The 13,575-nt window shown below is 40.6% G+C and overlaps 1 protein-coding gene across 3 annotated transcripts in view; it reads left to right on the forward strand.

Annotated features, from left to right (window-relative positions):
* The first annotated feature begins 776 nt into the window (after positions 1-776).
* The window catches only part of cenpe (centromere protein E), a 38,315-nt gene continuing 25,516 nt past the window's right edge, over positions 777-13,575 (forward strand). For 2 of the 3 annotated variants that reach the window (XM_081362164.1, XM_081362165.1), the window contains exons 1-19: positions 777-896; positions 1,781-1,887; positions 1,974-2,063; positions 3,844-3,962; positions 4,648-4,767; positions 5,199-5,280; positions 5,372-5,439; positions 5,524-5,598; positions 5,710-5,761; positions 8,306-8,393; positions 8,477-8,606; positions 8,695-8,814; positions 9,497-9,649; positions 10,198-10,345; positions 10,968-11,064; positions 11,297-11,720; positions 12,291-12,347; positions 12,685-12,873; positions 13,483-13,557. In XM_081362164.1, the coding sequence (XP_081218290.1) occupies positions 841-896; positions 1,781-1,887; positions 1,974-2,063; positions 3,844-3,962; positions 4,648-4,767; positions 5,199-5,280; positions 5,372-5,439; positions 5,524-5,598; positions 5,710-5,761; positions 8,306-8,393; positions 8,477-8,606; positions 8,695-8,814; positions 9,497-9,649; positions 10,198-10,345; positions 10,968-11,064; positions 11,297-11,720; positions 12,291-12,347; positions 12,685-12,873; positions 13,483-13,557 (2,250 nt within the window). In that variant the 5' untranslated portion in view covers positions 777-840. The remainder of the gene's footprint in view (positions 897-1,780; positions 1,888-1,973; positions 2,064-3,843; positions 3,963-4,647; positions 4,768-5,198; positions 5,281-5,371; positions 5,440-5,523; positions 5,599-5,709; positions 5,762-8,305; positions 8,394-8,476; positions 8,607-8,694; positions 8,815-9,496; positions 9,650-10,197; positions 10,346-10,967; positions 11,065-11,296; positions 11,721-12,290; positions 12,348-12,684; positions 12,874-13,482; positions 13,558-13,575) is intronic. The other variant, XM_081362166.1, reaches the window with a different exon arrangement.

Consider the following 13,575-nt stretch of genomic DNA (forward strand, 5'->3'; position numbering starts at 1 on the left):
TTAATTAGAAAACGCTTCATTTGCATATTCAAACATCACATTTAAAAAAAATACTTGTAATACAAAAAATGTTTGCAAACAACGTCTTAAAAACATTTTTACATTCAGAAATAACGTTTCCATAACTGAACGGGAACGTTATATAGCGAAAGAATTTTAGAACATATTTTTGTTAGGCGGGATATTGGAGCTTAGTTGATTAGCCCGGGGCTAGTTGTCACACTTTTTACTCCAGTGTATATTTCCTAGGTGGTTTTATTTTTAAAAGTCAGTTTCTGTATAGACACAAACCTTAAGTCTTAAATTTAAAAAAGGCTTTGAACATTTCAACACTTACACTATCCCCCAAAAGTTCATTTAACACATTTAGCACGAGCTCCGCTGTTTATTGACACTGATTTGAGATAATACTGCATTAAAATACCATATTCAAAATGTTTTATGATATACTTAAGCTGTAAAACACTTCTGAAAACAAACAACAAAAATTAAAAAGGTGACATTCAAAAGTATTAAAACAATGAAAGGTAATTAATAAATTGTATACAATTACAAAACGTTCCACGACTGTGTAAAAGTAATATATTCATGAGGCTAGTTTAAAAACACACATGGGCGGAGTCTCGCTCCTACATTCCACCATGCATTCCACAGGAAACTCAACGGACATGTTTATTTGTCATTTCAGGGACCAATGAGGCGGCGGTTGATCCGCGCATGCGCACAGATCGTCCAATGGAAAGTCGTTAAAATTCAAACGCGCTCAGTCAGTCAGTCAGTCGGTCAGTTAACGTTAGTTAGTGTGAATAGTGCTGCGGTTTGTCGTTGGATGGAGTAAAAATGGCAGAGGAATCGGCGGTGAAAGTTTGCGTAAGGGTCAGACCCCTTATTAAAAGGTAAGAAAATATCAATATTTACATAATGGAGGTGAATTTGACTTCAAAAACAGTCTAACGTTAGATGTATTGCTGCGGATGAGTGAACCGTCATCATTAGCTAATGACATAATCATAAATCAGTACCAAAGGCTGTTTTTGTTGTATAATTTTTCTGAGGTAAACCTTTTCTAAAAACTAATTCTGAATAATTCATTAATAATATATCTACATATGTCGCTGGTTTACCAGTGGCCAGACTGGGTCTTAGGAACTAACCTTAACGTTAACCCATGGAAGCTTGTGTCCGCCACGGAATGAAACCTTTTAAAAGATAATTGCAACTTTTTCTCTTCCAATTGCGAGTTTGTATCTCGCAATTTTGATTTATTTCAAAATTGTAAGATTATAAAGTCCAAATCTGAGTAAAACAAAAAAGACACACAATTGTGAATTTATATCACGCAATTGTGAGGGGAAAAAAAAAGTCCTTTTTATTAGCGGAAACAGCCTTCAGTATTAATCTGACTAACTAGCTGGTAATCATAGGTTCAAATTATACCATACTAACCTATATGCTTTATGTATCTGACATAAAGTCATGACCAGTCTTAAAGGAATAGTTCACATCAAAATGAAAATAATGTCATCATTTAGGCTACTTGTCCTCAAGTTGTTGAATGTCTGTCTTCTGCTGAACACAAATAAGATATTTTGAAGAATGTATATTACCAAATAGTTGATGTAATGTTACCCCGTTGACTTCCATAGTATTTTTTTTTTTCTGCTATGGAAGTCAATGGGGTCCATCAACTGTTTGGTTACAAGGTTTTACAGTCTGTCAGTCTCCATACAGCTCGTTCAGTGTTTCGACATCAGTGTGCTGATAATCCTGATGTTTTCAGGGAGCAGTCTGACACTTCAGACCCAGTAAAGCTCTATTGGAGGGCGGATAGACAAGCTATCCATCAGGTTGATGAGGATGGGGCTCCATCCAAGAGCTTCAGCTTCGGTGAGTTGAGCTTCAGTGGATCTTCCCCAGTGTGTGTGTGTGTGTGTATGTGTGTGTGTGTGTGTTCTGACCCTGGTGTGTTTCAGACCGAGTGTTCAGCGCCCAGGAGACCACGGCACAGCTCTACCAGGACATCGCCAAGCCCCTGGTCGTGTCTGCCGTCGAAGGCTATAACGGTGAGGCCAGAACATCTATCCTGAGGTTCATCACACAGCCAGTCAGATTGGCTGATCCCCCTGAACTTACAGTAGTTCTCTTCAGAATTAAAATGTCCTGATAATTTACTCTCCCCCACGTCATCCAAGATATTTTTGAGGAAAACATTCCAGGATTTTTCTCCATATAGTGACTTCAACGGGTCGAAGGTCCAGATGTGAGTTTCAGTGCAGCTTCAAAGTCTCGACGCGATCCAGCCGAGGAATAAGAGTCTCATCTAAACAAACCAGCGGACATTTTAGAACAAAATAAACTTGTTTTTAACCACAAATGCTGGTCTTGCACTCGCTGTGATGCGCCACACATTACGTCATCAGGTTGAAAGGTGTGTGATGTAGGCGAAAGTACCTACAAAGCGAACGTGCGAAGACTAAATCAAACGGGGTTTACTAAATAAATAAATAAAAGGTAAAACAACGATATCAGACGATTGTGAAGTTGGAGGAGAAACTGAGATGGAGTTTCCCCCATCCTACATTTCTGAACAGAAACACGTGTGACCTTTCAACCTGAAACGTAATGTGTGGCGCGTCATCACAGCTAATGCAAGACATGCGTTTGTGGTTATAAATAGGGCTGTCACTTTACGTTCGAAAATCGATTGCACAATCAATCGGACCAACGCAAGTTTCGAAAATAGGGAATTGATTTTAACGGTGTTTTCTCGGAGCGCGTCCAGCTCGTCACGATACGCCCGCAGCGAACGCCCGTCACACAGCAACTGCAGGCTCTGACACACACACACACATAACAGCAAATTATACTTCTGCATATTGTGTCTCCTTTTACAACAAAACTGCCGGTATGCAGACAATCTCATGCGTACAGATACAGATTCGGGCTACGGTCTACAATCGCCTACATAGGCGAAATTTGTTTGACATTTCTAATGGTAAGCACAGCCATGTTGAAGACTGCAGTGATGTTTGTCATTAAAGTTATGGCAGTCCACTCTGCTTATTGTATTTCGAGAATGTTGCGCTCCTGTTTGTCATTGTCAAGTTTATTTATATAGCGCTTTTCACAACACAGGTTGTATCAAAGCAGCTTCACAGTAATAAATTAGAACAATACATCAATTGTGCACGAAACTTCACGCCAATAAATCATCAGGAATATTTGCTGACTTGTGCGCGTCTCAAGCGCCCTCTTTACGCTCGTCCTAATGCCTGTTAGTTGTCTGTGGATTTGCCCATATTTGGCGTTTAAAATGTCTTTAGACATGGAAAATCAATTTTACAATCGATTCAATGAACAATTGTCTCAAAAATCGAACAGGATTTTTTCACAAAAGTGACAGCCCTAGTTATAAAGTATATACATTTTTCTTTTTCTTTGCCCTACTGTAGTGCACTATATGGAGAAAAATCCTGGAATGAACTAATCCTTTAAGACATGGTGCAATATCAATTACAGGAAATAAAAATGCATGCTATATGAACCTAATGGGCGTAGTATATTGTACACTAGAGCAGTGGTTCCCAAACCTGTCCTGCCGGCACCCCAACACTACACGTTTTCTTTGTCTCCCTAATCAAACACACCTGAATCAACTCATCAGCTCATTATCACATGGGTTAATGAGCTGATGAGTTGAATCAGGTGTGTTTGATTAGGGAGACAAGGGAGACAAAGAAAACGTGCAGTGTTGGGGTGCCGGCAGGACAGGTTTGGGAACCACGGCTCTAGAGGCATGTTGTGCACTTACTCAGAGTTTGAATGCATCATCTCCTGTTTCAGGCACGATATTCGCCTATGGACAGACGTCATCCGGAAAGACTTTCTCCATGATGGGCAGCGAGCATAACCCTGGAGTGATTCCTCTCGCCATGGCCGACGTCTTCAAAACTATTAAAAATGTAAGTGTCGAATTTGAAAATGAAAATGAATTTGTCTTTTTGAAATGTAAGTCCTGGAAAACAGCCATATTTATGAAAAGTGCTTGAATTATTGAAAGACAATAGATGTGAAATTGTTTAATTTTATCGATGAAACAATCTTTTCAGCTGCAGCCCGTCTGATATAGAGACATTTCGCATGACTATGAGTGTAATATTGCTCATATAAATATTCTAGTATATGATACAGCTTTCATTCTTCATGCCAATCATATATTCATGAGAAAAATAATCAGTTTGAATAAGGAAACTATCTTTGTCATAGTATCCTGCACTTTATTAGGTCAATTTTGTTTTATTCGTTTATTTTCATTTGTCTGTTTACCCTTTTTTTTTTTTATCATTTGAAAAATAATAAAGATATTGTTTGATAAGTGAGATCTCTGATTGTAGTTCTTGAAACCCAAAGGTAATGCTTTAAAAGTCCAGTTTTACCACGAGTTTTGAGATCTGAGCCGGTTTACAGTGCTCACGCTTCAGGCTCTTCCTCATAAATGACGGCATTGTCTTTTTGGGGCGAATCATTGTAGTTGAAGAGTAGTTAATTTCAGTACGTCTGTCTTGTGCATTTGTTAACGGTTCATTAACCAAGGCTTTTTCTGGCAGTGAGCGTTTAACAGCTTTATTTCTTTGCGTCGTCTTCCAGTTTCCACAGAAGGAGTTTCTCCTGCGCGTAAGTTATATGGAGATCTACAACGAGACGGTCACGGATCTGCTCTGCGACAGCTGGAAAAGACGGCCTCTGGAGATCCGGGAAGGGAACTATGTGAGTGTTTGGTTGTACTCGCACAGCAGATACGAGTGTAGTTTCAGATCTTAAAGGGGTAATTCAACCAAAAGTGAAAATTAGCCCATGATTTACTCGCCCTCAGGTCATGCTAGGTGTACATCTAGATGCACTTTTATGATGAATAGATGCACTTTTATGATGAATAGATGCACTTTTATGATGAATAGATGCACTTTTATGATGAATAGATGCACTTTTATGATGAATAGATGCACTTTTATGATGAATAGATGCACTTTTATGGACTTCAAAACAGAAACTGCCATTCTAAAGCTTGGAAGAACCAGGACATTTTTTAATATAACTCTGATTGTGTTCAGTGTCATATACACCTAGGACCGGCTTCAGGGTGGGTAAATCATTAATTTCTGAGTGAACTATTCCTCTAACCCTCTGACTGTCCACAGAAAAATGTGTACGTGGCTGATCTGACCGAAGAGCTGGTGACGTCTCCGGAACAAGCCCTGTGCTGGATCACCAAAGGAGAAAGTAAAGCTGCTCTCATTGAATCACTCGCTCGCTCGTTCTTTATTCTGCTGTACTGCGGTGCTTCTCTCTGATCCTCACTTGATTCACACAGAAAACCGGCATTATGGGAAAACTAAAATGAACCAGCGCAGCAGCCGCTCTCACACCATTTTCCGCATGGTAAGAGGCGATGTGATCTGCAGTGTGTTTGGAGTCTGGTTTATTTGGACTCTGTAAGTTCCTCTGCTTTGTGTTCTCTGTCAGATCCTGGAGAGCCGTGACCGAAGCGATCCGGCGTCGGGGGAGAACGCTGATGGAGCCATCATTGTGTCACATCTGGTGAGTTCAACACAAACACCACCCTTCTGTGTGACTTCATTCACTGAGGGCATTCGGATGAGCAACATTTATTACGTTTAGTCAGTGTGTTGTTGTTTCCTGTTTCTGTAGAACTTGGTGGATCTTGCTGGCACTGAACGGGCGAGTCAGACGGGAGCTGAGGGTAATGACTGTGTTTTACTGTTTCTTCTTTTAGTCTTAGTCATAAAAATGGGCAAACTACCCGATTTCACGGCCGTAATGATTCGCAAACGACAATGATGACCGTCGGGGTGCAACAAACGATCATTTTGTCTCGTATAGTGTGTCATAGTGGACGACAACTGAATTTATAAATGGCGCTTCACAATGTCCCGACATAAAGACTAGCATGTTTCATTTTTCTCGGTCCTCCATGACCAGTTCCATCACATCTGTGACCAATAGGAGCACAGAAGCTCTTCCCTACACAGCTTTCAAACATGACGAAATGATGGAGATTACGAATCTGGCACATTTGGTTATGTATACGTCTCTGTGATTGTCTATCCAAGTTCTCTCTGTAGCGAAGGAGAATATGATTTGCTAGTTAAAGCCGTTTCCAGCTCGCACCGGTTGCTGAAGCGTCTGTCATGGCAGTCCCTCGAGGAAACATCATCAACGCAGGCGTATAGTTGCCAAATCTCCTCGAAACTTATCTCTTTTTTTGGGGCTTTTCTGACAAGACAGCCAGTAGGGGTGGGCGATATGGCAAAGATATCATATCACGATTTTTTTCAGGAAAATCACGATTAACGATTTTATCACGATTCTTTTTATGTTGGTTTTACTATTTTGTGACTGAGAATTACAGCCAAACTAATATCCATATTTTAAAAACAAAGCTTTAGGTAACAAAATAAAAAAATGGCAGACAGGGGCAAAGATAAAAATATTTGTCATTATTTTCTTTGTTATTAAATATTAAGATTAAAGATACACATTACATATACACAACTTAATATACAAATTAAATAGGCTAAACAGTGCTTTATGTTTTCAGCTACAGTATAGGTGTATTTAACAGTAGCATTGAAGTAATTAAATGAACAAATATGAAAATAAAACAAAACAGACTTCACTGTATAAATTATACATTGATACTTATTAAAGCTACTATTAAAGTTATCAGTCAAGTGATTTGAGTGATTTTCTCTTTGCATTTTGTTGTTTTATTAACATTAAAGGGATAGTTCTCCTAAAAATTCAAATTATCATAATTTACTCTCTCAAGTTGTTTTAAACTTGAATAAGTTTCTTTCTTTTGTTGAAAATAAAAGTTATTTGGAAGTATGACCAACAGTGGATGTACCTCGGTGAATACCATACTATATTTTTCTCATATGGAAGTCAATGGGGACCAGCTACAGTTTGGATAGCCACATTCTTCAAAATATTAATATTAGAAAAATATTAGAAAATATTAGAAGGAAATTAATACAGGTTTGAAACAACATTAGAGTGCGTAAATGATGAGATATTTTTTTTATTTTTGGGTGAACTATCTCTTTAAGGACAAGCGGCAGCGTGTTTACTATTGCTACTGTCTCTTTAAGAGCTGCGCGCGACGCGTCTAATATACACGCATTTGACAAGCAGATTTACTCTCAATTTTCTCAAGTTTGCTTTCACTTTAGACATAACCGACTTTGTTTATGTAAACCTTGTGTGTATTTAACAGTATAAGCACAATAAGACTCAAAAGATAACTTAACTTAGTCCAGTATCCAGGCACTGGTAGACAGGCTTTTAGTGCATGTGAGCTTCACATGTCTACGCGCTGAGAAACGCATACGTTAGAACAGTGCATCAGCACGCGAATTAAATGTTTAACCGACAAGGCATTAACGCACATGCAAATTATGAACTTTTGTGAACTGCAGTCTCCTGTTCCGCTGCGTTAACATTTTATGTGAATATACGTCGCGTTGTTCAGTATGTTGGGACAGAGGCGCCAGAACAGATATAATGCACGATTCTACGATATTTCTTCAAAAGCAGATCGTGGAGACATTTTAATCGTCCACGATCAAAAATCGTCATATCGCACACCCCTAACAGCCAGTATAAAACACGCCGCTTCGGCAGCCATCGCTTGTGTACGCTCTTCTTTCTGGAAGTCAGTCGCTAGTTCCGCCTTCTTGATGACATCACACATGCCGTTAATGAGTGCAAGTGGTGATTGGTTGGGATGCAAGGTGTAGTCTGACGGTCATAAGAGTCAAAATCGCACAACAGGGACTATCGTAACAGTCAGAAGTATTGTGTGTTTTGAACCTGGCACAAGTAGTCATTAAAAAAAACATTGAGTGCAAAAGATTAACACTCGCACACAGACACACACACTTACTCACATGCATGCGCACACACACACTCTTACACAGACAGTGAGTGAAATGAGTGCGAGTCAATAGCTGTAAGCATTATCGCAAAAATGATACTTCACAATGATTATAAAAAAACTAAAAACTAAACCTTGACAAATAGTTCTTGTATAATGCCTAAATAAATATCCAAATGTATATTTTCAAAGCAGAAAGTCTAGTATTTTCACAGCCAGTAAGTGGCGTAGAACTGTTCCCGGTCACAAATGAGCGGATACAGCCAAAGTTTGAGCCTTTTAGGAGAAGCTTAAAATAAAACTATTGATTTAATGAATTTGTGTGTTAAAAGCTCTCTCTGGTTTCAGGAGCCCGGCTGAAAGAAGGGTGCAACATAAACCGCAGTTTGTTCATCCTGGGCCAAGTCATTAAGAAGTTATCCGACGAGAGTCAGAAGTGAGTTATTTCGTGACTTTCACCCTGATTTTGGTGGCAAACCGTAGCAAACAATAATGTCTGGTTTTCATTCCATCCAAAAGGGGCTTTGTGAATTATCGAGACAGCAAGCTGACCCGAATCCTTCAGAACTCTCTAGGTGGAAATGCAAAAACTGTGATAATTTGCACCATCACGCCAGCCACTGTGGACGAGACCGTCAGCACTTTACAGGTACGAGGACCATACGCTGCTTCACTGCTGCCCGCTCTGATACGGGGAGATGTGCTTAACTCATCTGTGCTCTTACTGCCGTTTAAAGTTTGCGAGCGCAGCGAAGTGCATGAAGAACGACCCTCACGTCACGGAGGTCTCTGATGAAGGCGCGCTCTTGAGGAGATATCGCAACGAGATTGTTGAGCTCAGACGCCGTCTGCAAGAGGTAAGTCGAGTCGCTTTCATTTATACAGCGCTTTAACAATATAGTGTTTCACACAGGGTTCCCACGGGTCCTTGAAAGTTTGTGAATATGAAAAAAAGATTTCAAGGCCCTGGAAAGTTTTTGAAAATAAACACCTAAATAAAAAAGTTAGGTACACCATTGCAACCAAGGCAAAAAGTTAGTGTGGAGCCCTGTCTCACTTAAAATGTGTCTCCACATGAAGTCCTTGAATTTGAGGGTATTGGACCTGGAAAGTCCTTGAATTTGAAGTTAACCAAGGTGTGGGAACCCTGTTCACAGGAGATTACAGTAACAGAGTGTTTAGGCTTCACAGCAGATCTAGAATAAAGTTATTGTCCAAACAAAGTTAGTTTTGATTGATTCACTTCCATTGCTAAAATGATTAGTTATTAACTTGGGGGCCGCTAACACACACCGTTCTCACAGAAAACTTTTAATTCGTTCTGGCCGCTCATTTACTCAACAACAGTGTTTAGGGCTCGAGAACGCAAACTTTAAAACAGGATCCAAGGTGCAAAAAACTTTATCTCCGTGTAAACTTCACAAACATGAATCGGTGAAAACGGTGACGGCGTACACATGCGTATTATGTGAGCATGTACATCACAGGTTTGACAGTCGTCCGGTAATAACACTATCTCTTTCCTATCTCCTCTCACAGGTGTCCTCCGTCACTCAAACGACTGAAACCGAGCGAGAGTCGCTGTGTCAGCTTCTGCAGGAGAAAGACCAGCTCCAGAGAGATCAGCAGGACCGCATCAAGAACCTGACCAAGCTGCTAGTTACTTCGTCAAACGTCGCCCTGATCCCGAAGGTAACCGATTTCACCAGTCGCAACAAGGGTTGGGTATCGTTTGAATTAACTATTCCTAATTTTGATTCCAATAAGAAAAAAAAAAAACACTTGGATATCATTCACAATGATACCAACACTGCACTTTTTAAATAAAATATACATAAAAAATATAGTTACAAAAGTTATTCAGTCAAGAACCGGTGAATTTTTCTGTCTTCTGTTGTTTGATTAGTGTTATCATAGAGACGGCTGCAGGAATATTAGGCTGCTGTCACTTTAAGAGTTGCTCAGTATAGTTACACACGCCTGCACTGAAAACAGCGATTCGTCTCACGCCTAAATGGTTTAACATCGCTTTGGCTGTGTGCACAACACAGAAAACAGCGAGCCGTCTCGCGTATAAAGTCATATTGAAATGCACACAAATGAATCGATGAGAGGAATCTAAATGTTATAACAAGTATCCGATTCCTGACCTCAAGTATTTTTTTAAATTCCCAGCCCTAATCGTAACTCCTCAGTGTTCGTGAAGGCCGTGGATCTGATTGTTGCATTTAAACGCACAGGTTCCCAAGCGGAGAGTGACGTGGGGTGGGAATCTGCTGAGATCTGCGCATCTGCTGGAGGAAGATCTCGGTTCCACTGACATGAGCTTCGCGGAGCCATACGTCAAGAAGAGAAGAGCCGACAGCTCTCTGCCTGAAGAGGGAGAGGGTACGAGTCTGAACACTTGAGGAAGTCACTTGCATTTGAAGATTATTCTGCAGTGACTGTGAAGCACTATATATGTCATTTTCAGAATGAAGGCTTGGCCGAAAACCTTAATATGGTCAGTGCCACACCAGGGACTGAAGACAACCATTCTTCAGACACCGCTCCAAATTATTTAAAAGAATGTTCTTAATCATCATAAATGTTTTGGATTCTTTTAGTCTTTCTTGTATAAAAACTTCAGCTTTTCGGTCATTTTTGACGGTTTTCCTCAATCTGAGTAATTCAAAACTTGTGTCTTTTAAATATACAAGTTGAACAATAAATTACTACTTAAAGCTAGGATAACCTTCAACTTCTTAAATCCTTCATCTTAAAAGATTATTTTTTTTTTTTTTTGCCTTATATCTAATTAATTGTTATAATTAAGCATATGATGGCAACGCAAACCAACTGGTCCATCTTAAGACAGGCTCATTTAACACAATTATGTGCATTAAAAACGTGACGCTGATTGCTGAATTCCAGTCAAGCCAATAGATTGAACATTGTGTGAAGTTTTGTGTGTCCATCACTAGATAAAGGTTCATGAGGCATTTGCTCAGTTGTGGTGTTTTGTGTCCAGATATGGATGAGTTCGACAGCCGCTTTGACTTCACTGCCTTGGATGAACCCAACATGGACATGGAGACGAGCAGCATCACGGCCCGCAGCTCAGACGGGTGAGGACACATCATCAATATAACACTGCTTTTACTCTCGAATGGGGCGTTTAAATCGGCTTGAGTTGTTAGCCTAGTTTTGTTTACTGCTAAAAGTTTTCATAATCGCGATAAGCCAACTGGATGTAAGTGTGAATTCATGTAAATTGCGATTAATCGGGTAGCTCTAGCAGCAGTGCTCGCATGCTCTTCTGCAGCATAAATGCATGTTTCTGTCATTTCTCCTGTTCAGGAGTCATTTCCTCGACTCTCCCCGGGCAAACGAGCTGGTGCTGAAGGTGGCGTCTCTGGAGCGTCAGCTGGACGCCGAGACTCAGAGCAAACGGAGAGCAGAGGAGATGAGCGCTGAGCTCCAGCTGGAGGTCTCTGAGCTGAAGAACAAGCTGGAGGCTCGACCCACGCCATCACAACAGGAGCGGACCCTCTCTGAGCTCGAGACTCGAAACACGGCGTCACAACAGGACCAGGCCCTCTCTGACCTGGAGGCTCAACCCACGGCGTCACAACTGGACCAAGCCCTCTCTGAGCTGGAGGAGCTGCGGCGTCGACTGGAGACGCAGGTTCAGGAGACACAGAGAGCCGAGGAGAAGAGCGTCGCACTGGAGCTGAAGCTGGCAGAGCTGGGGAAGCCTTCAGAAGCCCTCCTGCACTCACAGGTACAACCGAGCTCTAGTCCCCTCAATGCACTTCTGTTGTCTGCGTATTAGGGATGTGACGGTGAGGATATTTTCCCACCAGTATCACTGGGGGGGGGGGGGGGGTTTAAATCGCTAATTTGAAGGCAAAAGTAAAATGCATGCGTCCACACGGGTGTTCGTAATGATGCAGAGCGAGTGTTTTTCCATAGGAATGAACTGAAAACGCTTGCTCTACTCTGCTCGATCCGTGCTCGCGCGCATTTTAGTTTCACTTTCAAATTAGTGCCAATTCGGGGCGGATTGCTTGAATGGTGAGTTCATTAGGCTATTATTCTTGATGAAAAACGACAACAAAACAGTACAATGACAAATTCGCTTTGCTTTGACACCAAATATTACGCCATCATCTTGTCAGTCAGCTCCTCACCCTCGTGATTGAGATCTGACTCCTGTGGATCTGTGCTGCGACTCTCGTACAGCTCACGGTTTATTAAACGGACATGTTCGGTTTTTAATTGTAGTGTCTGTTCTCTGCAGTGATGTTTTCTCTTTATTATTAATTAAAATGTGTTTTGTGTGTGTGTTCAGCTGAAGAGAGATCTGGAAGAGGCCATTCAGCTCTGTGAGACTGTTGGGTTTGAGAAAGTGAGTAAACATCATGCAGGTCTTTTTTATTTGTCTTGTTGTTCTTTTTCCTTTAGAAATGCATCATATGTTGGGTATCATTTGAATTTGAACAATTCCGATTCTTATCGATTCCAATAAGGTAACAAAACAAAACTTGGATATCATTCACATTTATTCTAAGTCTTATTGCAAAACATTTAATCGTAGATGAATATCATGAACAAAATGAGAACCGAGTATCTGATTCCAGAATTGGAATCGATTTTTGATTCCCAACCCTTATCATATGATAGGGTTCTGATGCCATGTTTGAACCCTGCTAATAAATAAACATCTTTTTATTTATTTTGTAAAGGATGCCGTTATAGCTGAGCGAGACCTGGTCAAACACACGCTCGATCAGCTGACCCAAGACCTGGAGAGTGTGAAGGCAGAGAAGGACTCGCTTCAGAAAGACAAAGACGCCCTGCAGAAGGACATCGAGGAGAGGAGGGATGCAGACGAGTTCGAGAAACTAGAGGAGGAGAGCAAGAGAGAGTACGAGGTGATCAGAGCGTCACGTCAAAGCTGTATCACGTACAGTAGGGCGTCACAATATATCACAGTACAAAACTGCATCAGTATGTATCGTGGACAGTGACAATATATATATTGTGTATAGTTCACATAGAATAGTGAGTTTTAGTGTCAGTACTACATTATATTCAACTTTATATATAGTAATTGAATGTATAATAAATGTAATGTGGGAATGTGTGTGTCCTGATAATGCTAAATGTCTGTTACCAGTAAAAGTGTCCTACATTGTTTTAAATATATCTAGTCAGTGACAGTGTTAGCATATTCATCTAGAATAACTCTGTATTTTCAGCTTCAGAATGATGAATATTGTTATTCTGGTGTCTCTATTGTCCTGTGCTTTGGTTTCCAGCACCAAGTCCAAGCCTATTCATTTACACACAATGAAATATCAAATTTAGCATTTTAATCAACAGTACATTTTTTGTAGTCTTTTATCATGTCTTGGAGTATCGCAATAATCTCATATCGTGAGTTCAGTCTCGTGATATGTATCGAATCGTGACACGAGGGTCTTGTTACACCCCAGCGTACAGCGGTCATGATCTCGTTGACATGTTCTGTCTCCACACAGAGAGAACTAGAGTCTGAGAACTCCAGACTGAAGCAGGATCTAAAGCGATCTGAGGACATGATCCAGCAGCTGAAGGTCTGATCACATTCCCTT

This window comes from Scardinius erythrophthalmus (assembly GCF_964197995.2).
Source record: "Scardinius erythrophthalmus genome assembly, chromosome: 3".
Lineage (NCBI taxonomy): Eukaryota > Metazoa > Chordata > Actinopteri > Cypriniformes > Leuciscidae > Scardinius > Scardinius erythrophthalmus.